Source organism: Gouania willdenowi, chromosome 8 (assembly GCF_900634775.1).
Source record: "Gouania willdenowi chromosome 8, fGouWil2.1, whole genome shotgun sequence".
Lineage (NCBI taxonomy): Eukaryota > Metazoa > Chordata > Actinopteri > Blenniiformes > Gobiesocidae > Gouania > Gouania willdenowi.
The window spans coordinates 2,213,804-2,241,059 of record NC_041051.1 but is presented as its reverse complement, the minus strand read 5'-3'; the positions used below and the strand labels follow the sequence as shown (position 1 = coordinate 2,241,059).

The window sequence follows — 27,256 nt, the reverse complement described above, 5'->3', positions numbered from 1 at the left end:
TGTACACATGAACACACATTTGATGATATGATGATGAATATAATAATTGCCATAACAGTTTCCTCAAACATCTCTCAGTGCTTCAACACTCAGAACTGATGCAGTTTAACAGACAGACAGACATCTGCACTGAGTCGTTGACAGACAGTCGCTAACACAGCTAACTCTGTGTGTGTCCGTGCACTGGGGGGGAGGGGAGGTTCGTTTTTTAGATGAGTAAACTAACACTATAACACACACACACACACACAGCAATGTAAACAGTGAACAAAATTGGGTAGTTATATACCATCTCAGACGTAGTCAGTCTACAAGAAACACTTTCTTTCTGAAAACATGTCGACAAGTCGGTGCGTGTTGTGTGAGGTGTGACGGCTCTTCAAGACCTGCCGTACGTTGCTTCAGATTGGTTTATTATTGTGTGATGACTAACGTGGTTAGTTAGATTTAGGAGACATGGATTGGTCTGGGATTGGTTATCTCATTATCTCGCGAGGAACACAGTTTATTATCATAAAAAAAATAAATGGAGTATTGAATGGGGAAAATATAAATATAATAAATATAAATGTAAGAGTCAAATTGTGTGACTGTCACACTCAAAGCGTGAGGCTTGGCAGCTCTGATTATTTAAGTTGTACTGGAGCTAACTTTGTGTTATGCTAGTGTATTAATGAAGCTAATTAATTTATTTGGCAGCCACATGTGATGTTATTTGCTATGTAAGCCTAGGCTTCTACCACCAGTCCCAGGCTACAGGCTACAGCAAGGGTGGGCAAACTTTTTGGCTCAGGGGCCACATGGACTTTTAAAAATTGACAGATGGGCCGGGTCAGCACCCGATGCATACATACATTCATCTTTTTCTTGTCTAAAGTTCAAATTTATAAAACGTCATAACAAATCAATAATATGTGTTACAGATTTGCAACTTTCACCCAAATTTAGCCCCAATTCTAAAGAAACATTTGTACATTTAAGGAGAGACAGGTCTGTTAGTAGAGCAGTGCTTCTCAAAATGTGTGGTGGAGAATGGAAACATGACAGAATTACATTTTCAATTTCATGCCAATATTCTTAAAACCCATTCTTCATTGATAGTAAAGATCATTACTTGGCAAATTTAGAATCCTAAAATGTATCAGAAATGAAAAAAGCATTTAATTAAGACTGCATTAGATATATGACTGGGATCAAAATGTAACATGGAACTAAAATGCAAACATAATGATTTACGTCAGCATATGAAGTGGAGCGGAACCAGAAACAAACTTTAATATGATTTATTCATTTAGTTTTTCTTTTTTTTTGGTTTTCTACTGCACTTTTTACATTTGTTTCTTTTTAATTCAGATAATGAGTTTTATTTAGTTTTTGATTTATTGTGAATAATTATATTACTTGTTTCCTGTTGGTTCAACACATTTTAACATGTGTTATTTGTCAGGATTATTTGGGGGTCAATGGGCACATGTGGGACTTGAAAGTTCACATAACACACACACACAATATGTGTGTGTGTGCGTGTGTGCCTGTGTGCGTGTGTGTGTGTGTAAAAGTAGCTCAGTTTAATAAAAAAGTATTTGCATGAAAAAACCCTCCAACATAATTTGTTAATAATGGTTATTAGCATAATTAGCAGCATGTTTGTAGGAAAAGTGACGGTGGATGTTTTATTCCTTTAAAACCACAACGGTTTCTTTACAAATAATAAGACATACAGCCTTTGACAGACTTCAGTGAAAAGTATTTTCTTGTCCATTCATTATTAAACACTCAGCACTCACTGTTAACTCTTCTTTTCTCCATCAATCTCCACCAGGTGTATCACGCGACACCACGTGATCCCGCAATAAAACATCAACAAACAGCTTACTTTGATTATCCAACATGGAAGAATGGTTTGTCTGGCCAAATATCCAAGTTTCTGCTTCTACCATGATTAAGTTTATTTGCCGCTTCTTCTTCTTTGTGGGTGTGTTATGGCGGCGACCAATCTAACTCTGCTTTCTTCCTCATCTTACATTTTCTGTCCATACCTAGTAGGATGTCAGGCATCACAGGACTAAGTCAAAGGAATGCAGTCATAATTATGATATTGTAACGTACTGAGACCCAATGTAGTTTATTCAACAAGTGTTGTGGTTTCCCATGGCCATGAAGGCATCGTTACATGCAGCTTTCTCTGCCAATGTTAGTCTTTGTTTACATGTGTTGATTGGCTGGGCGGCTGGAAAAGGGCGGGTGAAAGCGGAGAATGGGAGAACATTTGGTTCCCACGGGTGTTGAGATACATGACGGAGCAAGATGGTTCATTTTGTGTTTTAATTGTTTATTTTAGCTTCGGCGGGCCAGATTAAAAATACCAACAGGCCGGATGTGGCCCGCGGGCCGTAGTTTGCCCACCTATGGGCTACAGCCTTCTACAACCAGGCCCAGCCTACAGGCTACTACCACCATGCTACAGCCTTTTACCACCAGGTCCAGGTTACAGACTAAGTCCTTCTACTGCCACACCCAGGCTACAGCCTCCTACCACCAGGGCCTGGCTACAGGATTAGTCCTCCTACCACCATGCCCAGGCTACAGGATAAGTCCTTCTACCACCAGGCCCAGGCTAGAGGCTTAAGCCTTCTACCACCATGCCCAGGCTACAGGATTAGTCCTTCTACCACTTAATCATATTCTTAAGTGACAGTGGAAGAGCCTTCACAATCTGATCATATTTTTCTAAGGACAAATGAACGAATTTTTTTCACAGAAATCAGTGAATTACAGAATGATCCACTAAATGGGAGATGGTCCAGACTCACTTACTATGCCATTCATAAAAACAGATATTCTGCTCACCAGTTTATTGCGTGGTGTGAAATTGTGTTTGAAAAAAAGGTTCCAATAAAGAAGGAGTTGTTTTTAAAAATCTGAGTTTGACCTGGTAACTTGTTAATATCATAATCACATTTCAGAAGAAACTCAAGTCCACTTAATTGTTGAAAACTTTCCATTTCATGAAGGCCTATGTGTACTATGTCCCCTTCTAGTGATTGAAGCGCCCTCTAGAGGATGATTATGGTGTTACAAGCAGACTCAAACACACCCAACATTTAATATGTTGTATAAAATCTTAAATGTGCAGAAAACAGTTGTATGTTTGATCATGTTAAGAATTATTGTCATTACATTTTGAAAATCAATTTTTAGCTTTTGTATTCACATCGCCTCAATGTTGGGTAAGTTACTTTAAACTTGTAATATATTTATATTACTCGTTACTGGGATAATTGTAACTATATTACCACTTTTCACTTTTGTAATGATTTACACTGTTGAGTTACTTCAAAAAGAAATATATTACAAAAATAACTAGTTACTCTCAACACTGCATGGCCTACTAAATAATAAACAATGCTTGTGTATGAATAAAAAACAAATGCAACCATTGAACCATTGAACCGTGAACCAGTTCTACGTGCATACATGTTAAACACCCTGACATGAACAAAGGTTTTTAGTAAGAGGTTGGATTGCAGAGCAGCAAAGAAACTCTGTCACGTTCTGCACGTAGTGTTGACATTTCGCAACACACGTCATTATCTCCTGGCCTCAGTCACGTGATTCTGTGCCATTCTGTTTGTTTGATTTTTTTTTTTTTTAGTTTTGCTACAGCAAATAATAATAATTGGTTAAATTGAGTAATATAAATATGAATTATTTATTTCCATGGCAACAGAAAATGTCAGGAAAATATTTTGTTTTATTATCAGTTTTGTCTTAATTTCTTTATTCAATATGTAGCCTATTATAAAGCTTCACAATGGTTGAATACCATCCTCTTTCACCTCAGCCTTTCATTTTATCCGTTGTTTAGTTAGTTAGCCTTAAAAATCATTGTATATATATCATGTATATATAAACTTTTCAGTTTAGACAATATTTTTCTCATCACTTTGCAATATACAAATAAATGTAAATCAGTCATTCCATTTCACAGAATTGCAACAGCAGCAACAAGAGTTACAATTAACATATTACAAAAATTATTGAGAGCAAAAAAAAAAAAAAAAAATAAAGGGAAAAAATGAAACTATGTTCAGTTTGTGACAGTTCAAATGTTTAATAAATGCATGAATATTGCTCATTAATGTACATATTATATTGTTAATTAGCTTAAATGATTTAAAAATAATAACCAACCTCCATCAGGTACAATTTCAGTTTAAATGTAAACTTTTACTGCGCTACTGGTCTGTGACGTCAGAGGATTTTGAGCGCGTGACCAACCCGAGCGGAGCCGAACGAAGCCGAACGAAGCCGAGTCGGTAGTGGAGGAGGACGATCAGCTGAGACCTAAAGCGATCTGTTGGAGTGTTGCTGTGTGAGGACACACGCTGGATAACACGTGGAGTTTTCAGAGGGAAACATTGGGTAGATGAAGGAGATGGAGGAACTGAAGAGCTTCCCTTCAGATCGGAACATCCTCTGTCTGTTTGACGTGGACGGGACTCTGACAGCCCCCAGAGAGGTGAGCTATGGAACCATCATACAGTGGAACTGGTACTATGGTGATGGTGGTACCACCACCATAGTACCAGTACCATAGTAACATGGTGGTGGTACCATCACCATAGTACCAGTGCCATAGTACGACCGTTGCTCAGGTGGTAGAGGGTCGTCTTCTGATCGAGAGGTTGGGGGTTCGATCCCATCACCTGACTATGTGTCGAAGTGTCCTTAGGAATTAATATTAGTACATTTATAAAAATAAAAAACTGATAATTATCGTGCATCACTAAATGTAACTATTTTTTAGGTCTTCCAAATCTGTTTATCTAATCCCTGGTGCTGCTACTTCTCGATTGTGTGTGCAACTTCCTGTGCGATAAATGCACATAATATTTCAATTTCAATTTTGTTAATTTTGAAGGGACATTGGCCACGTTTACATGGAAGCTTTAATTCCTCTTTAAAGTGGAATAAAAGTTAATTCCTCTTTAACCTGACCTTGTTAACACATAATTCCTAATGCTAATTTAATTCCGAATTAAAGTCAATGAATTGAATTGAATTATGTTGCTGGTTTATTCCGTTTTTATTTCCGAATTAGATAATTCCTCTTTCTTGTAAACACTTCACTTGGTTAAAGCCTCTTTGAGTTCATTTGCATCATTTTGCGAAAGTGCGACTTGCGGCGATGACGCGCTGGTGATAACACAATCCAAGATGGCGGTGGCCCGAATTCTAGCGTCAGCAACAAACCTGGAAACATCTCAGAACAGAGATGATGAATGAAGACGTTCTGGTGAAAAAAACCAAAGAACTGGTGTAAATACGTTGTAAAATATAACATAGAGTTTATCTTCATAAAGACCATCAGGATGTGACACAGTTACACGTTCTGTTAGATTAATAACTGATATTTTAACGTCTACCACAGAGGAAGGAACCACGTAAGTCACCATGAAAAATCATCCAATCACAAGCTCCACAAATATACACTGTTTATAAAGTGTTAAATAATGTAAAGTCTGTAATAAATGTGTTTAATAAATCATTAGTGAATATCAGAGAACTACATGAGAGAGGATGAGAAATTATAATAAAATATATAATAAAATAAAATGTTAATGTCAAACTTAAAGACAAGCAACGTGAAATTAACAGTAAATATACAACGTGTTGACTTGTTTATAAACTGTAAGTTTTTATTTAGGCTGTTTTATAATTTAGGAATTAGGGCTGGGTGATTTATCGAGATTCAAGATGTATCAAGTTTTCTATTTTGTATATATATATATAAATATATATGTATATATTATAGCTTATTATGTATCAAAATACTAGTTTTAGGAGTCACTGCTTTTACATCTCAGAACAACATGTAAAGCTCAGTTTGATGATTAATAAGTGTCACATATTGATCAGCTGTTTGTTAATAAATGTCCATGTGTAACATTTAGCATCAGCAAATTTAACCCACAATTGTGTTTCTGGTCAGACTTTATTTAATAAAATTATCTAGATTTATATCATAAATCACCATTTTGAGAAAATATATTGAGATATGAGTTTTGGTTCATATCACCAGCCCTAGTAGGAATGTTTACAGCATTTTAATGTTCATACAGGTCGACCTACCAGATTATAATCACATCATTAAATTTAGTAAGTGGTTGATAAGTAGGTATTTTAGATTTATTGTACATCTATATTATAATATAAGAGATACTGGAGCTTGGTTGGGGGGTGGGACGGCTGGTAGTGGGCGCCAGAAAAATTCCCTTATTTTCAAATCCAAAACTTGACAGTTATGATTTAATAAGAGTCTTAAAAGACATAGATATAATGAAAAGAGTGGATGGACGGAGGTATAAACATGAGTACGTTGACACGGACACACACAGACTTATTAAACACACGCGGACCTCGGTAAACAGAACAGGCTTCACTGGACGGCAGGCACTAGGACCCGGAGGAGGAGTAAATGTGTCCTCGTACTGCATGTACAGGCTGTAATATCACCAGTTTATCATTTTACCTGTTGTTAGAGATGATATCTTTACCAGGGAGCAACTATTTATTCCTGGTTATTGTTTTCCAGACTTTTACTGGACGGAATTATCTAAAACAGAATAAATCTGTTTTTCATGTGAACCACGTTTGGGAATTACCATTAACATGTAAACATGAAGCAGAACACTTTAATTCCAAATTAAAAAACATCATGTAACTGTGGCCAGTGCGTAAATATGCCAGATATAGCACTTGGGCTAATATATATCTGTAGAAAGCATAAATACAAGACATTGCAAACTTATGGACAGTACTAAAACTAAAATAATAAAAACAATCAATAAAATATATAGAGAGAAAGCTAAATTTAGCAGCATTACATGCAGCATATAATATAAAGTGCTTACGACACATGTAAGGGAATAGTTGAGGTTAAAAAGAAAGCTGAACTCTATTTTTTTTTTAATAAAAAAATATACTTTTGTTTTTCAAGCTTTTGTAATAATTTCAGGTTTATAGGTGTGCATTTCAGAATCAGAAATGTTTTATTTGCCATGTACAGTTTTAAGGACAGTACAAGGAATTTGACTTGGTGGTTGGTGCACAAAACAAACAACAAAAAGAAATAAAAACAAAACAACAAAGAACAACCCAGCAACAATAATAATAATGATAAATATAAAGGATGAGGGATAAATAAAGGATAGATAGAGAATAAAGGATAAATAGGATAAATATAAATATATATATACAGTGCAGCAGATATCAAGCTGGTGGAGGTGGTGATCGGGTGGGGGGGGGGTTCAGTGGGTGACTTGGGGTGTGTTCATGTGGATGGGTGCAGAGGGAAAGAAGCTGTTTTTGTGTCTGGAGGTTCTGGTCCTGATGGACCGAAACCTCCTACCAGAAGGGAGAGATTGAAACAGTTTATGACCGGGGTGGGAGGGGTCGGCCACAATCTTTCCTGCACGCCTCAAAATCCTGGGGGCGTACAGGTCCTGGAGGGAGGGCAGATTGCAGCCGATTTAAGTCGTATTACATATTTCATACCAAAGTTCCTGACTTCTAGTGAACAGTGATTGGTTAATGTTTTAACTAACTCTATCTCAGAGGCTTTTGTGTGTGTTATTCTCAGAAAATAAATCCTCAACTGGACGAGTTCTTCCAGATTCTGCGGAAAAAAGTGAAAATTGGCATTGTGGGGGGTTCGGACTACTCCAAGATAGCAGAACAACTCGGGGAGGCAGACGACGGTGAGCAGCGTTCTCCTTTCTGAGCAACACAATGATTAATAATCTCAGACTCACAGAGAAGTTAGTCACTTTCTCGTTGTCATGTAGTTACTTTTTTCATTTCAATGGCACATTTTCCTCCCCTTCATTGAGATGATAGGCTTATAATTGGAAAACATCTTTAGAGCAACATTACAGGCATTCATTTGCTCAACATTAGATGTTAGAAATCAATCAGTCAGACTTTATTTTTATAACACCTTTCATACAAATTCAATTGTAGTCCAAAGTGCTTTACAGGATTTTTACTAAAGTGATTGACAAAAGATAAAATGATAAAAAGGTTTAGAGACTAATGCATCTAATCTAATAAAATAATTAAAAACAAATAAGAAAGAGTCAGAGATTAAAAAAAATAAATTACATTTTATATATATATTTTTTTTATTTATTTATTTATTTTTTTTAAGAATAATTGAGATGATAAATAATGTAAGAATTCCTCATTGTATTATTTTTCTTTGTTCTATGTAATAAAAAAAAGTGCAAAAACTCATATGAACATTCTTGCAGAGACTAATTCCTGGAACGTTTTTTCAATTCATTTAATTTCTTTATCGTTTCAAACTTGGACAACAGAAAACAAACAAAAACAATAAGAGGAAGAAGTAAATTACTTTTGCACCGATCGGCGTCATAAAGCTAAGTAATTATTTAACACTTCCTTACTTTCAATGTCAGATACTTAACTGAATAAATGTCCTTTATTGACTATCCTATAAAAACATATAACTACTGTATAAGTAACGAGTCATTACCGTATATGCCTTTGACTTGACTTAACTTTACCTGATGAGTAATCGGAGCAGCGTGTGTGAAAGCTGCTTCATGGGCTAAAGCTCAGACATTTGTAAGATTTTTCTATAAAACAATGAAGAGACCTGCAGATATTTCAGCCACTGTAACTAGGGTTGCGTATTGGTTGGGTTTTATTGCTGCTCGGTATTTTTTAAACGGTTCCGGTCCTTAAACGATGCTTAAACCGGTACTTTTAAAAAAATTAAACCGAATACACTTTGTCAAAATACAATATCCTTTTATTTTCAGGGCCAAATTGAACACAGTATTACCTTAAATAATATATATACAAGTAACATATGGAAATGATAAATAAACAAAAAACATTTAAATAATATTCAATAAAACATTATTATATTAAAATATATAATACTGGAAATTAATATTGTTATCATGATTTTATTTGTCAATAATCATTAATAGCCTTTGTAAAAAAAAAAAAAAAAAAAATATATATATATATATATATATTATTTCAATATTTATTTTTAAAGCTATAAGGAGCCATTGCAAAAGAGTCAAAGACCCACATGAGGTTCCTGAGCCTCAGGTTGCAGTAAACCCCTGAACTAGCCAATCTGTTGCATTCCTGTGTAAATGCAAAACTGTGCCTTTTAAATCTGTTTTTAAAGCTTAAGTAAAACATTTTGTTTACAAACACAACTTGTTATGACAATAAACAGAAAGTCAGCGAACACTGAGTTGAAGTACAGACATAGGTCATATGTTGTTGTCACACGTTGAATGGCAACGGTGTTAGCTCAGAGGAAAGGCTGATGTCATCATCTGTGATGACGTCACGATCAACAACTGGGGGGGTGGTGGGGCCCCGAAATGTTCTTATTTGGTCTTGTTACGACCGTTTACGTCGAAACCGGTGCCATATTGGTACCGTGTTTCAGTACCCAATCCTAACTGTGAAAGTACGCAGGTCGTCAACTAGATTTGTCCAAGGGCCAAAATCACCACTGCGGGGCACTAGTGCTAATAATTTATTCATTGTTTTTTAATATGCTTCTAAATGCCTGCTGTTATCTGTAATTTCTTTATTATATTCATCTTACAATGACAAATAAATTACCTTTACTGTTTCAGGGTTCTTGCCAGCGCTGTTGAACGTAGGGGCCCCCAACGTTGTAATTACGCCGTTTTCAGCAACGTAGGGGTGATTTTCTGTTGTTGTTTTTTTTTTATAATCGTATCGTTGTAATAACTGTTACACACTTGGACACAAAAGGGACTTCCAGGTGCACATGGGTTGTTTAAACTCAATTTTTAATCTGAATAACCGAGAAACACAGACATCAGCCGCACTCTCTATTTAACCTGAGGACCCCTGCCGCCACTTAGCTGCCCCCGATGCTGCCTGTCTATGTTGGACAGAAACTACGCGGAAGATGTAAACAGTCGAGCTTCAACCAGATTTGGTTTATAACTCAGCGGATCATTCTACATGCGCGCGCACGGATGTGAATACAGTGAAATGTGTTCAGCCTTTAAGAGACATCAGCTTCATTCTGGTCGGACAAGTTAGGGCCACGTTCTCTCGGGTCAGGTCTTCTTTATTTGGCCCAATTAAAGCTGTACTGTGTGCATCCTCCGCATGTTTGTGTGTGTGTGTCACACATTATACCTCATTTTAATTAGAAAAGTGCGTCTTGGAATCAGTCTTTTGAATAAAATGTTATTTCTTGTCTTTACAGTGTGTGCATATTTATTAGTGGAGGACCTATACCAAGCATGAGTAACTCTATTACTACATTCATCATCACCTGAATGAATAAATAACTTTTAGCTTTAAAGTAAGGCTGGAACAATGACAAAAAAAAGCTACTATGCCCCCTATGCTGTGAAAAATTTCTGGTGCAAACCCTGATATGTGAGGCAATAAACTAAACAAAAAGGCTGTTGGGTTATGACTGAAACCATGTTTGAACAACCAATACTGTCATCGCCTCCCACTTGCTTCACTTAAGTTTCTTGTGATAACACAAGATTTTCTGTCCTGCAGCTGAAACACACCATCACAGTAACAGCCTTCATTTGCTGAGCATTAAAAAAAGAACATTTTTATCTTTGCATTCAAATAACTTTATTATTACTGTTCCAACACGTGATTTTCACATTTTATGTTAATTTTATGTGTTTTGAAGAAGAACACTCACAATCTTTACCTTTTTTCAATGAAGGTAAAAACATTTTTTTACCCATTTTGTTGTGATGGGGGCTGAAAATGTTTCATTCTTCAATGGGGGGCAAAACAGAAAAAGGTTGAGAAACATTGTTTTAAAAAGTCCAGTTTGCATCACCAATCCAGTTTCATTCATGAAACAAAGTGTGTGTAAAATTCACACAGATTAGAACAGGGTGTCCAGGCAGCGTGACATGCACTGTAATGTGTTATTGGGTGAATAAGAAGAATTTCTATCTCAGTTTGATAAAAACAAGAATGAAAATCTGCTAAAATGTCAGAGAAAAGCAGAGCAATCTGAATGTAAACTTGTGCTTTTCTCTTGCAGTGATTCGTAAGTTTGATTACGTGTTTGCTGAGAACGGCACTGTGCAGTACAAAGATGGGAAACTCCTCTCCAAACATGTAGGTGGACTACAGATAATCCCCTCTGAGGATCTGTCACATGTATTTTACTGACTGTAGTATTCCATTTTGGTATTGTCCCCCGTACCGCAGTGGTTTCACCCAAGCTGACAAAATGAGACCATCGCTGTCTTTTATTTGACCTCCAGCCAAAACTGTTATTGTTGGTTTATTGGTACATACAGTAACTTAAAGGTATTGGGTGAGGGCTACGTTCCTTAAAGGTCATATATCATTTAGATCAACTGTTTTGAGTTTTTAACCTTGTTACAATGTTAATTCCTCATCATAAACACCCCCAAAGTATTATTGGGCTTCCATCCTGCATCTCTGAGAAATCCTCAATAATCCTGCTCTCTGAGCTGCTTCTCTGTCCTCTTCTGAAAAACGAGCGGTTCAAATGCTAGTGACGTCACTAGAATTATGAACCGCCCCCTCCAGGAAGTGCCTGCTGCTGGTGCCACCCTTCCACAGTGAAAACTGCAGTGTAGGCACCCAGGGAGCAGACATCATGTCACCTTTGACTTGATCTGACGCGTTTGTGACTAAATGCAACACAACGGTTGAGGCGATAAACAAATGATTATCACCTTAAATATAATGTATATATAGATATATATATATTCCTGTATTTAATAAAGATGAGCAGGAGAAGAAAGTGAATTAACAGCTTAACACTCCTGTGAGTGTTTGAAGCTGCTGCTGTTGGATGAACACACACAGCTCTGAGACGGACTCACAATATCCGCTTAAATATCCATGTGTTTTACTGTAATGTGCAGTTTTTTGGCTGAAAACAATAACAACAGTGTGTGGATAGCAAGAGAAAATCACTTTGGTGATCATTGATCTGCCTCAGAGTGAGTCATGCAGGCAAGTCAGTGTATAGACACGCCCACTCATGAATATGCATAAGCAGGCAGCAAACAGACCATTGGTCAGAAAGTCACGTTTTAGAGATTAAAACTCTGAAAAACAGGCGAGTTTGGGAAAATAAACCTCAAATACTATGTTTTTGGTGTTCTTAGAACAAATGGAGATGTGTGAAAAATGCATGATATGGGACTTTTAAAGAAGGAGGGCAACATTTATCATAGAGCAGCATGTGGGTGTGGTGAACTGTGTTTTATTTTGGACTAATGTTTCTGACATTTCCCTGTGTTTGATCATTATTCTTGAGAGGAAATATATTCATTTTTTTCTGACTTAATGTGACTTTTAATCTGTTTTATTTTTTTGTCTTCGGTTTCAATGCAGATTCATTGGCTCATTTCAACTTAAAGGTCCACTATTATGCTATTTCTCACACATCTCCATTTGTTCTAAGAACCCTAACAACATAGTATTTGAGGTTTATTTTCCCAAACTCACCTGTTTTTCAGAGTTTTAGACTCTGAAAAGTCACTTTAATGTCACTTCTAAAAACGGGCTGTTTTGGGGCCGTCATGCATATGCATGAGTGGGTGTGTCTGTAGATGCAGACTCCACACAATAGCTGATCACTAGCAATTTTTGCTATGTACACACTCCAGTTATTGTTTTCAGCCAAAAAACTGCACATTACAGCAGAGTCGGTGCCAGGCGGTAATAAATGAGGGGGCATTAAGAAAAATGTGGGGGGCACAAAAACCCTCCGCTACACACACACACAAACGGCTATAATGTAAACCAACATGCTAAACATCTCAACGACGACGTTAGCCTGATACATGAGGTTTATTTGTCACATACATATATACTAATACTGAATAGTACTTTATGACATGTAGTGAAATAGTATTATGGTGTTCAGCTTTATGTGCACAGTGTGCAAGGGGGGAAAGAAATAAGGTAAATAATAGTAAATGAGTATTTAACAACAATCTAATGCTACATAAATACAGCCACAAAAACAAAGTTAGCTTGCTAAGATAACTCTGACGAAGTGGTCTCTACAGACACAGGCATCAGCAGACTCTGCTCCTCCTGACCACAGACGTAGGTTTAAAATCCACTCTTTACAGCGTTGTTCTGTGAGATTTGTACAATCTTCGGTACTCTATAAAATCTCTTTTCCTTTTCTTGCTTACAATGATTGGAGCAGCCGTAAACTACGCAAAACATGAACATTTTGATGATTTCAGATGGCAGATTTTCAAGCTTCACTTCTTTCTCTCCATCTGAGTTTTGCCCTCTCGCTTTTTTTAATTCAATTTTTTTAATTTTTTATTTTGTGCTCTCGTTTCTCGATGCAGCAATGTGAGTGACGTCACGTGAATCAACAGAGCAGGCCATAGACACAAACACATTCTATTGGCTGATCCTAACAACAGCTCTAGGGTACGTTCAACAAATGTAAAACAATTACACCACAGTATAATGTATCTATGGAGCAGACTCCCCGTCCGCTGTCAGTGAATGGACACAGTCGAGTGCGATAGCCAATCAGATATCTTTAATTAATAAAAAGCTCCCCCTGTAGTGGGAAGAGTGTCTGTGTGTGTGGGGGGGCACAATAGGTCAGCTGGGGGGACACTACCCGCAAATGCCCCCCCCATGACGCTGACACTGCATTACAGTAAAACACATGGCTATCTAAGAGGCTATTGTGATTGTGAGTCAGACAAATGCTGCTTCAGGATGTGTGTTTATCACATCAGCTGTGGAGTCCGTCAGCTGTTTCAGCTGTTTCAAACACTCACGAGAGTTGCTACGTTGCTTTCTTGTCATCTTCTCCACTACTGATCATAGGAATAGTCCATTCAAGGTGATAGTCCACTGTTTTGTCTAACCGCTGCATTGCATTGCGTCACAAACACGTCAGATCATCTCAAAAGCGATACAACACGATATAACGAATACTAAAAATGGAATTGATTGGAACTGCTCCCTGGGTGCTACACCGTGGCTGCCCACTGCTCCTCAGGGAGGGGTTAAATACAGAGAACACATTTTGTGTATGTAGCTTTACATATATGACAATAATATATGTAAATTTTGGGTTTTTCAACAATCAGACCGCCTCCCCCAGGCGACCCTAGAATTAATATTCTATATGAGACCACGGTGTTTGTTTTAGCTGTGAGGTAGTTTTAGAGAGAAGAGCTCACATTCTTATAGGGTAGGAGGAGCAAGGGTTGTCAGGAGAACGAGTTTCCACAATGTGACTACACATGGCGAGAAAAATCCAACTGGCTTGTTTGTAGCTGACTTTTTAAAAAATGTGGAATAACAAGGGGGGGAGGAAACAGAACTTTTGATCTTTGTCCCTCTGAATGAGGCTAATGTATATCACTAGCAAAACCATTATAAAGTGTTTTTTTTATAATACTGCCCCTTTAAGTAGTTTTAATCTTTTTCATTATTTTGTTCAAATGACTAAAAAAACATCAGATTCAACATTCATTCATTCATTCATTTCTTTTGAACTGGTTCAAAGGCCATTCAAAACCACATCGGTGAGGAGCTGCTGCAGGACCTGATCAACTTCTGCCTGAGCTACATGGGGCTCATCAAGCTTCCAAAGAAAAGGTGCACATTTAGGGCCTCCTTTTAACAGTATCATAGTATCATAGCTCTACATGTAGTGAAGGCCTGCATACGTCTGTGACGAGCAAATGCTAAAAGATCAACAAGAGGATCATATGACTTTTGTAAAATATAAAATATATAGGATGTTTTCAAACAACAGATATTGTAGCACGGCTTTTTATTTCTACAAAAATTAGATCAAAATAGTCTGAAGGGCTCAGTAAGGAAGCTAATTGACTCGGTGTTTAAGGGATTTTCCTCTATTTTTACAAATGTGGCCTAAAATCTTTGAAATGTACTTATGAGAAGATCTGTTCCTAACAAAACACATTATGCACCATATTTATTTAATTACCTTTTTAAAAATGGGACAGACGCCCCAGACAGCCTGCCAGATGACCTCAATGTCTTCTATTCGCGCTTTGAGACCTCGACTCCCAACACAAAAATGAGTCACACACCCCCGGGTGCCCCTCACTCCCCACTGAGCGTGTCATCAACCCAGGTACACAAAGCCCTGAGGAGAATTAACCCCCGCAAAGCGGCAGGACCAGACAACATTTCAGGGCGGGCCCTCAGTGCATGTGCAAATGAGCTGACAGACATTCTCACCTCCCTATTCAACCTCTCCCTGAGACAGAGCACTGTCCCCCGCTGCTTCAAAGCCACAACCATTGCCCCCCTCCCAAAGAAGAGCCCCCCCACCTGTTTGAATGACTACAGGCCAGTAGCACTCACTCCAATCATAATGAAGTGCTTCGAGAGAGTGGTGCTGACCTACATTCAAAACCGCATACCGGACACACTGGACCCCCTGGAGTATGAATAACGTCGCAACAGGTCCACCTCAGACGCCATCACCGCTGCCCTCCACACTTCTCTCTGTCACCTGGAGAGTAAAGACTCCTACATCAGGATGCTCTTTATCGACTACAGCTCAGCCCTCAACACGGTCATTCCCCACATGCTCACCCAAAAACTCTTCCCTCGGACTTCACTCCACCCTCTGTGACTGGCTGCTGGACGTTTTGACTGACAGGCCTCAGTCTGTCAGGATTGGGAACAGGACCTCAGCCAACATCCGCACTGTTGTTGGCACCCCACAGGGCTGTGTCCTCAGCCCTGTCCTCTACACCCTGTTCACCCACGACTGTGTCGCCTCCCACAAGGACAACACCATGCTGAAGTTTGCAGACGACACCGTAGTGATAGGATGTATCACTGGCGGAGACGAAGCCGCCTACAGGAAGGAGGGGCCAGTCTGATGACATGGTGTGAGGAGAACAACCTCACCCTCAACACGGACAAGACCAAGGAGATGATAGTGGACATGAGGAAGGAGAGGCGCTCTCATCAGCCACTGTCTATCCGGGAGCAGGAAGTGGGGAGGGTGAGCAGTGTAAAATACCTGAGGGTCCACATCAGTGAGGACTTCACCTGGTCCCTCAACACCACACAGCTGGTGAAGAAGGCTCAACAGCAGCTGTATTTCCTGAGGAGGCTGAGGAAATTTGAAATGCCACCAAAAGTCCTCACCAACTTCTACAGCTGCATCATTGAGTCCATCCTCACCAGCTGTACCACCGTGTGGTACAGCAACACCACTGCTATGGACCACAAACGCCTGCGGAGAGTGGTGAAGACAGCATCTACAATCACCAGGACTCCACCCCCCTCTCTGCAGAGCATCTCCAAGTGCAGAGTTCACAGGAGAGCTGCCTCCATCATTAAAGACCCCACACACCCCCAACACAGTCTGTTCACAGTCCTACCTTCAGGACAGAGGTACAGAAGTGTCAAATGGAGGACCACCAGACTGAGGAACTCCTTCTTCCCCTCTGCTATCAGACTCCTCAACAGACAAGAGGACGGACTATATTTCACAATGCACACTTTATTTTTATATTTATATTTGACTTTTCAATCTTTTCTACCTTGTACACATTTATATTTATGTTTTAAATTTTTGTAATTATTGTTACTATACTTTTCTCTTTATCTTTATCTGTTTATCTTCTTGTTTTTTGTGGCATCCAGTGTGGTGAGCAAAATAGAAATTTCATTGTACAGGGAAACATGTTTCTTTACTGTGCACATAACAATAAACACTTTGAATCTTGAATCTTTGAATCTTTACAATTTTAAAACCTGTGTTCCTTCATCTTGAAATCACGTGATTGATGATGTCACACTGCCTGTAAACATCCCATTGTTTTCTATTAGAGTCAATATACATAGAGTTCAGCCTGCTTTTTAGATCATTGAACAGGGTTTTACATCATTTTGCAGCTTTTTCAGTCAAAATGACAACTTGTGCTGCTTTCGGTTGCTCTTAAAAACAGGAAAAGTTAAAGATGTTGATGTAGCCCTCTTTTGTTTACAGAAAGAGGATACAAATTGATTGGGATGGGCCCCAATGTCCTCACTCACACACTTACTGACTTTGAGGCGCTACCACTAAGTCCTTGAGGGCTTAGGGCTGTCCTATTGTCAAATCATGAAGTGCGTAAAGGAATTTCCTCTGACTTTTTTTAGTAAACAAAAACATTGTGACATAGCGATAATCGTGGGCAAATACCATAAACACAAAAGCAAATGGCAAAAAAAAACTTAATCTCTTGTTGCAGTTAACTCACTCAGTGCCATTGACGAGATAACTCGTCATTTCATATCCAAACGCTCAGTGCCATTGACGAGATAGCACATAGTCATTTGCGTTTTTTCACGGGGATTACTAAAAAACACCCTGGCGGAGGTCTCTCATCAATATCTAAGATGTGGGGTGTTGTAGTGACCAACTGTGTCCAGAAGATAGCAGCAGTGCACCTTTAGATGAGAGATTAGCCACTGATGCTACCCAGCAAAAGAGGAAGAAGCAGGAACAAGTGAGATTATGGCGCTACAGAGTGATATTGTGATGTATCCAGCAGCTCACAGCACCACACACTAACACAGAACATGTGTGGACCTGAGTGGATTATTGATAATGTTGAGATAAAACCATCAACTAACCGGGCTAAACGGGTCATTGGTGCGTGTTTCGGAGGAGGGGGGTACAAAATACCCCCAGCCTGTGAGCCAATTAGCAAAATAATAGGTGACACGTCGGAAGTAGCAGCGCACCTTTGGATGAGAGCTCATCCATGCTCAGCAGAGCTCAGAGGAAGAGGAGGAAAGGAGTTTACGAGACAGATAATGGCACTACGTAGGAGAGTTGACATTCCCAGCAGCGCACACTCAACCAGAGCATGTGTGGAACTCATGGATAGTGTGGCGATGGTGAGATAAAATAATAAAAAAAGCGGGGAACGCAGTGACACTCCGTATGTCCGGGAGGAAGAGGAAGTTGTGTGTGTGCAGACTGATGGAAGAAAAACTTGGAGGAACGCCAAAATATAGTAAGAAATCCATTCAACTCTGACCCAGATAGATAAATAATAATAATTTTGCCATCTAAAGCCCGGTCTCAGTGTTTTTTTTTGTTTTTGTTTTATGTAATGAAACAATGTTCAGATGTTAGAGTTGTCACTAAAGCAAAAAAAAAAAATAGCTTTAAAGTCACTGACAGGGTTGATTAGAAAAAGACTTTTTTCTCAGCTCTTTGCTCTGAAACTGAAGATTTGTGTAAAACTTGCTCTATTCAATGGCTGATTACAAAAAACTAAATGAGCCAGAAACTATTTTTGTTTTTTTATGAAAGTAGAGGATTCAATCTTTCAGAATCTGGTGTCAGAATTCAGATAGTCAGTAAAATATTCTGTGGGTCTTTAAAAAGACTTTGGTAAACTTTTATCAAAAATAAGGATGAGATGGTAAATTGTAGCAGTACTGTACTGGCTCCCTTATCCAGCCTATAGGCAGGTAAATACATTTGTGCCACTGTTTAATGCACCCTTTAAATAAATAAATAAATAAACAATGACTGAACAGTGAACCCTAAAGTTTTTTCACCTGATAACAAAATATGTCTATTTACTGACACAAAAATAACTCAGCTCAAGGTTTTGAGTGAGTATTCAACTTTCATATTTGACTTCTGAGTTTATACTTAATTGGCCATGTAATATACAGAGAGACTGTAAACACAGTCATAAAAAAGCATGTGTGAGTGTTATAAAGCCCAAAGTCCCAACGCTGCAATCACAAGGAGCGTTATGTATTGCTGTCAACAGAAAACAAAGGACTGTCCCATTTCTGTTTCTAGTGCTTCAAGCCTCACAGCTTTACACACTCCATCACTTTCCAGTTGATGTCAGTGAAGCTACTGAGGGCTCAGGCAGTGAGTGTGTGAGTGTGGACATTAGGATGGGCCCAAACAGTGCTCTGACACGCTCTGATGGCTGAAGTTAGAGAGAAATCACAGACTGTTGAAGACACACAAATCCTAAGAATAGAAGTCCTTTTGGGTGGGAGTCCTATAACTGTCAGTGTTTACTCGCTAACTTCCGCTCACTGTTTAAGGGAGAGTAAAGGTCCCTTAGGAGAGCTCTTCTTCTCTGCTTCATTGTCTACTACCAAACAGTAGAGTTGTAACTGTCGCCCCCTGCGGTCACAACCGTTTTTATCCTATTCCGGTAAACAAAAGAGGTTTACATCGGCATTTTTTCAGTTCTTAAATAAACCCTGTGGTGCCCCTGGACACATCATTAGTGATGTAACCTGGGATCACAGGGGGTTTTGGGTTTTTAAACAATCAGACCCCCTCCCCCAGGCAACCCAGCTGTGGTTGATCAAGCTTGTGGCCAGGTAGCACTACTCTACGTGCCACTCTTCTCCTCTTCTGATCCACAGCCACCTTGACACCACTTCTGGTAGCCAACTTGATGGCCCTTTGCTGGCTGGCTCTTGCGATACCCAGCATCTTGAAGGCCCTGCAGAGAGACTGGCCCGCAAATCCTCTGCATCCCACTTTGATGGGTTGGCATCTTGCCCGCCAACCATTGCTCTGGCACTCCTCCACTAGTTTGGAGTACTTTGTCCTCTTCCTCTCATGGGCCTCCTCTATTCAGTCCTCCTAAGGAACAGGAAGCTCCAGGAGAACTACCTGCTTGGAGGCTGCTGAGGTGAGAACAATGTCTGGCCTTAAAGTCGTTTTTGCGACCTCTTCTGGGAACTTCAGTTGCTTCCCCAGGTCAACCTTCAGCTCCCAATCACGCGCCATTGCCAACAGGCCAGGGGAGTAATTTCAGGTGGCCGCTGCAACTTTCTCCCCAGCTCTGACGAAAGTGATGCTTTTCTTCACTGGGTGACTTTTCCTGATTATTTAGAGCAACCAAAATCAGTACAAGTTGTCATTTTCACTGAAAAATTTGCTAAATAATCTAAAAAGCAAGCTGAATGCTTCACTCCAATAGAAAACAATGGGCTGTTTACAGGCAGTGGGGCGGTGTGACGTCATCAGTTATGTGATTTCAAGATAGCGGAACACAGGTTCTATGCTGTGAAATAGTCCCATTTTTAAAATGCAATTAAACAAATATGGTGCATAATAATGTGTTTTGCTAGTCATATATGTTCTAATAAGTACATTTCAAAGATTTTAAGCTAAACTTGTAAAAACTGTGGAGGATCCTTTTAACTTGGAAATGAGTGGATGTTCTTTGGAACCCAGTTGTGTGATTGGTCTTTATTGTTGTGCTCTGTACTTAAATAGTGTGTTTGTTTCTCTGTTTTAGGGGGACATTCATTGAGTTCAGGAATGGGATGCTGAACATTTCCCCGATTGGCCGAAGCTGCTCACCAGAGGAGCGAATCGAATTTTCTGAAATTGACAAGGTAAATCTGAGCAGATTGGCTTTGTTCACACATGTTGGAGTTATTTGCTGCCTAAAGCACCATCGACTTGTTACTTGAACAGGCAAGAACTGGAAAAGAAGTGGCTCTCATCAGACATGCAAAGCTAGAACTTCCTATTTCTCAGCTTTAATAGAGGAAAACAAAAATAATCCTCGGTTTCTATTCAACACTGTAGCCAGGCTCACCAAAAGCCACAGTTCTGTTAAACCCTCTATTCCTGTTAACCTGAGCAGTGATGACTTCATCAACTTCTTTACTGATACAATTCTAACAATTAGAAACAAAGCCAATGTCCCCTCTGCAGGAGTGCTCAATACTTTATTAAACAAAGCAGCTCCTGAGGTATCCCCAACAGGCAGCTTTTATTTACATAGTTTTACTCTAATTGGTCTATCTGAACTGACCTCAATAGTTAGTGCTTCTAAACCAACAACCTGTCTTTTAGATCCAATTCCAGCTCCACTATTTAAAGATGTTCTTCCACTAATCAGCACTAATATGATGAACTGGATTAACACATCTCTAGTAACAGGTTATGTACCACAGGCTTTTAAAACCGCTGTAATCAAACCTCTCCTTAAAAAACCAACCCTTGAGCCAAGTGACTTGTCCATTTATAGACCAATATCCATCTTCCTTTTGTGTCTAAAATTCTTGAAAAAGTCATCACAGGTCAACTATGTGATCACCTCCATAGGAACAATTTATATAAGAGCTTTCAGTCTGGCTTTAGAGCCAATCACAGCACAGAGACTGTCTTAGTAAAAGTAACCAATGATCTCCTCTTAGCCTCAGACAGAGGGTTGGTCTCAGTTCTGGTTCTCTTAGATCTCAGTGCAGCCTTTGATACAGTGGATCATCATCTACTGCTGCAGAGACTGGAAAGTGTTTCTGGGATTAAAGAAACAGCGCTGGGTTGGTTTAAATCCTACCTATCAGACAGAACCCACTTTGTTTATGTTAATAATCTCTCCTCAGCGCACGCCAGAGTTAATCATGGAGTTCCACAAGGTTCAGTTTTGGGACCAATACTCTTTACATTATATATGCTTCCACTAGGTAACATTATCAGAGAACATAATGTACATTTCCATTGCTATGCAGATGATACACAGCTTTATCTCTCAATGAAATCAGATGAAACTCATCAGTTATTAAAACTCCAGGCTCGTCTTAATGACATCACATCCTGGATGAGCCGTAACTTTCTCCTTCTTAACCAGGATAAAAACCAAAGTGATTTTATTTGGTCCAAAACACATCAGAGTAATGCCATCCAGAGACACTATTTGCTCTTACACTTTCTCTGTTTTTGGCTGAAAACAATAACAACAGTGTGTGGATAGCAAGAGAAAATCACTTTGGTGATCATTGATCTGCCTCAGAGCGAGTCATGCAGGCAAGTCAGTGTATAGACACGCCCACTCATGAATATGCATAAGCAGGCAGCAAACAGACCATTGGTCAGAAAGTCACGTTTTAGAGATTAAAACTGAAAAACAGGCGAGTTTGGGAAAATAAACCTCAAATACTATGTTTTTGGTGTTCTTAGAACAAATGGAGATGTGTGAAAAATGCATGATATGGGACTTTTAAATCTGGGACTACTTTACCCTACGTGCCATGAAATGACATCATTGGTGACGTGATAAGCCCCTTTTAGTCTAGTGAGTTCTATGGGAGGTGAAGCGTTTAGGATCATTTAGCAGCTTTTTCAGTCAAAATGACAATTTGTGCTGCTTTGGGTTGCTCTAACAAGCAGTAAAAGTTTAAAAAAGTTGATGTAACCCTCTTTTGTTTACTGAGAGATGATAAATCAAAACCGTAACCCGAAAAAATCTGTAGCCACAGGGGGTGACAGTTCCCACTCTGCTATTTCTTAGACGCCATTAAGGAGAGAAGAAGAGCTCCTTGTGTATGTAAATAAAGGCAACCAGGATTCACTGCTGCTCATTAGAATCAGCAGATCTTTTATTGACATGCAAGAATGTGTTGCCAGTGAATGATAAAGAAAAGCGGCCGCATGCTGACATTTACGCTGCCAAACTTGTTCAACAAAGCAAACCTCGCCTTGTTTTCTCTGCACCACGAACCATCATGAAAGCAAAATTCTTATTATGTCATGTCATTCCAAAACATCTTTCTGGCTCTGAGCTGCATGTGCAATAAAAACAACTGAAAAGTGGCATGTACAGTATAAACATGTACAGTATGTCATGTATAAACACAGACTAAGCAGTACACTTAGAGATTTTCATGCTTGTAAAATAGCCATGATGAGTCACAACTTCCATACATGTTAAATGTTGTTTTAAAAAAAATAAAAAATACATAAATAATTTAACTAAAAAAACTAAATATTCATATATTTTGGTAGTTTTTAAAAAACAAACACATTATCTTAGTGAGCTTTTGAGGCAAAATTATCAAGCAGTAACATGTACGCATGTTGCATAACTACTGATAACTGAAACGTAACCATTTTATCTTTGATATATAGTTCTGTTTTGTAAGCAAAATCTTATCTTGCCATGATAGTTCAGATTGAATGCTTTACTTGTCCTACATGAAGAATGACCTTTGAAAGCCTCTGTAAAGCCCATTGCATGTTGATTGTATGTTTTTTTTTAAAAATCCTATGGTCTCATTATTTTGTCATGCATTCATCAGATCCTTGTTTTTGAGGCTATATTTTGTTGAGATATCACGCTTTTCATCTTTGGCTCTGTTCAACAGAGGGAGAAGATCAGGGAGAAATTTGTTGCTGCCTTGAAAAAGGAGTTTGCTGGAAAGGGTCTTCGGTTCACTAAAGGTGAGAATCTTCATATGGATTTTTTACTGTAAATGTCACTTTATTTTCAACCACATCCATGAAGTCCTAAACCTTGGTGTTGCTCTCGGACTTCTGAGGAAGAAGCCTGGTGTTCAATCAGTTTAGGATACAGAAAGCTCCATAGACGATATATTTGCAGACGACTCAGTGATCTGTAGTTCAGAGCAGGCTGAGGAGAACCAGGACAGGTAAAGGTTTGCATTACAGAGGCGAGGAATGAATTTGAGAATGAGTAAAACAATGCGGTTGTAGTCTTACTTGCCTGACATCCACAATGTCCCCTACCTGATTGGGGAAGTCCAGCAATGTGCAAACACTTCAGCAAGATTGATTGACTGCTGTGACAGGAACATAAACTGTATGTATTGTATATATGTACTGTATATACAGGTACATCTAAAAAAATTAGAATATCATGAAAATGTTCAATATTTTAGAAAGTCATAGGCTCATGACACAGAGTGAAATATTTCAATACTATATTTCTTGAAATGTTGATGATTATGGCTTACAGATAATGAAATCTCAAAATTCAGTGTCTCGGAAAATTGGAATAATACATAAGATTAATTAAAAATGATATTTTAAACAAAAAATTAATGCTTCTGATAAGTATGTTGATTTCTATGCACTCAATAATTGGTTGGGCCTTCTTTTGCATGAATGACTGCATCAATGTTGCATGGCATGGAGGTGATCAACCTGTGGCACTGCTCAGGTCTAATGGAACCCAGAATGCTTTGATAGCAGCCTTCAGGTCATCTGCATTGTTGGGTCTGGTGTCTCTCACCTTCCTCTTGACAGGTCAGGCCAGTTTGCTGGTCAATCAAACACAGTAACACCATGGTGGTCATTGAACCAGCTTTTGGTACCTTTGGCAATGTGGGCAGGTGCCAATGAACATTTTCATGATATTCTAATTTTTTGAGATGTACCTTTACTTGTATAACCGTATGCATATATGTGTGTATATGGATATATGTAAAACCCTGTACATAACCTTTTCCCCTTTTGTGTATGGGAGGGAATGGGCCTGATTTAATCACTGTTACTATTCGACAGAGTGAAGGTCGAATATAACTATTTCTGGTCAAAACGTTAGTATTATGCCGCAATGTAAGTATCTGGACATCATTATTGATTCTACTCCTTGTTTCAAAGGTACTCATCAAAAAAGTGTCCAATAGGGTCACATTTAGCCTATTTTAAATTTATTAGAAACTTTTAATGCTGCCTAACTGTTTATGGATGCCATGATGATGTCACATCTAACATACTGTATGACAAGCTGGGGGCAAACTAGCAGCTTGTCATTAAAACCATTAGCAACTCTCTACAATAAAACCCTCAAAGTGTTGGACCAGAAGCCCAACAGTTCACATCATTGTATTAAAATAAACAACTGCTGAGCTGCGGAGATGTAATCAAATACAAAAACATTTGCCTGGTTTTCAAAATTCTGCTTAATACCACCCTCCTCTTTTGAGCTCATTCATAACTCAACGTTACATCAGCAGTCAGTTCACTAGAAGCACCACACGAGGTGACCTTCTCATTCCGTTTAGCAAAAGCACATTTGGTCAACTAGAGTTTTCTGTTAGAGCAATACAAAACTGGAATTCACTGTCCACCACTATCAAAGATATACAGAGATACTCCACTTTTACAACACACCTTAAAACATGGTAATATATACTATAACTGCACACATTCATCTCTGTCAGATGTGATACATACAGTATGTTTGATGGGACATGGTCACTGCTCTGCTGCCTGCCTCCATGTTATGTTTTGTATGTATTTTAAATGTGGCCTCTATGATTGTTCTCATGTCTCCTCTGTGCTGTCTTTGTTCAAACTGTGTTTGCTCCATGTGTGTGTGACATGTTATATGTCTGTGTGCCTCACAAATGTAATATAATTTATTGTATTTTCATTTTTTAATTATGCACTTTAGGTTGCCGATTCACGGGGCAGGAGATTACAGCTGGGAATTAGCCGCTTCTTTTATTGTAAAAGGAGATTGTCCACGAAATAATTAACTAAAAAAAGTTTATGAGTGGAGGGTGTGTAGGCAATGCAGCCTTCTGATTGGCCAGCTGCTCCTCAGCTGAAAGACTAAAGGAGTCTGGGAAGGAGGAATGTTGCAGCGTGACATTCCTCTGCCATGTTTTGGACACTGAGATTCACTGCATCCATCTGTAACTGATAAATGGACTTGATTTATATAGCGCTTTATCCCCACACTGCAGTCATCTCATAATATCAGCTCATTTGCCCACTCACACTCACATCAACCACTAGGAGCAACTTAGGGTTCAGTGTCTTACCCAAGGACAGACTGGGACCGAACCCCCAACCTCGCTATCAGAAGACGATACCATGACCACCTGAGTAATTACATTAACTGTTTGAACCCATTACATCCACAAAGCAGGTTATATTTTCACTGACGTTCCTTCATTTATTTCTTTGTTTGTCTGTTAGCAGAATTACATCAAAAGTACAATCTGCATCAATCTACTGATTCTGGATCAGTTTAAAAAATCAGAAAATCCCTATTTGTCCTGATTGGTGAAATCTCAAAAATGTATATCTTGATTCGTAATTGACTGATCTTTTTAAAATGACTCAGTTATGTCGTGTTGGTTCATCAATTTCCCAAAAGAGTAGTTTAATCTGGATCTGATCCAGATTGTGCATTTCATGACAATTATTTTGAAAAAACGGGGGTGTCTACATAATATATTTAATTTCTTCCAAGCCTTTAAAGTGTGAATGATGCTGGTACCATGATCAGAATCATTGATCTAGATCAATATCTGGCAAAGAAGATATTTGGTGCTCGGCGGAGGTTTGTGATCTCTGAGTTTTCTTATTTTGGATTATTTATTCATTCATTTTTTTACATTTTAAGTATCTATTGTTGGCTTAACTGCATTTTATTTTTGTTGCTAAGTTTCTCTGTTGAGGTACTGTCTAATGCGTAGACAGTACCTCAACAAAACAACATAGACTCTAAGCTGTTTTTCTACATGGGTAATCAGTCTTCTCTTTTCTCTACTTAAATTTATTTATTTATTCATTCATTCATTTTTCAGCTAATAATTTGTCACAATTTTTTAAATATCATTTTCCTCACTTGTTATCGTCCCAAAAAACTCTGAACCCTCCTGATGTTTTCATTGTTCCTTTCTTTGTTGTAGTTCAGTTTTTTAAACGTGGACATGCTCAATGCCAAGTTCAGGCAATGCGGTTAATGTAGGCTTGTGTTTTTCCTGCTTCAGGCGGTCTCATCAGCTTTGATATTTTCCCCGAGGGCTGGGACAAGAGGCTGTGTTTGGAGGTTCTAGAGAGTGAAGGCCTCAACCTCATCTACTTCTTCGGCAACGAGACGTCGGATGTGAGTTGTTGATGTTTGCCTCAAATGTTTCATTAAGCACTGCTTGGTGTGCTTTGCGTGTCATTTTGAAGCACCATTTCATTTTATAACAAGTATCAAGCTAGGGTTGCCACCCGTCCCTTAAAATATGGAATCATTCCTTATTTGGCCATTAAATGGTGCGTCTCGTACTGAGCCAAAACAGAATGCTTTTTGTTTTGTATTTGCTTAAAGAGTAACTCAACCCCAAACCCACCTTTTTCTGCTGAATACATTTGGGCATTAAGTAGTGCTGTTTATTAATCCGAGTCCCACTCTTCATATTTTAGTAAAAGTATTTCCATTTCTCATATTTAGTTGTAAAATGTCGGTTACTGCCCTCTAAGGGTTGAACGCTGCTTTTACAAGTGAATTTTGCTATTGGCTGAAACATGTTCTTTAAGATTCCCCTGCATCATCAACTTTCACTGTTGGCCCATTAGAGACGAGGGTTTCCTCCAATCACAGCCCTCAGTGAGCATTGATTGACAGTTCTAACA

At 38.7% G+C, this 27,256-nt stretch overlaps 1 protein-coding gene across 1 annotated transcript in view; it reads left to right on the top strand.

The window, feature by feature from the left end:
* The first annotated feature begins 4,296 nt into the window (after positions 1-4,296).
* pmm1 (phosphomannomutase 1) overlaps positions 4,297-27,256 on the top strand; it is a 28,479-nt gene continuing 5,519 nt past the window's right edge. The window contains exons 1-7 of the mRNA XM_028454662.1: positions 4,297-4,522; positions 7,646-7,763; positions 11,120-11,196; positions 14,615-14,706; positions 20,382-20,481; positions 23,239-23,314; positions 26,623-26,738. Coding sequence (XP_028310463.1) covers positions 4,430-4,522; positions 7,646-7,763; positions 11,120-11,196; positions 14,615-14,706; positions 20,382-20,481; positions 23,239-23,314; positions 26,623-26,738 — 672 coding nt within the window. The 5' untranslated portion in view covers positions 4,297-4,429. The remainder of the gene's footprint in view (positions 4,523-7,645; positions 7,764-11,119; positions 11,197-14,614; positions 14,707-20,381; positions 20,482-23,238; positions 23,315-26,622; positions 26,739-27,256) is intronic.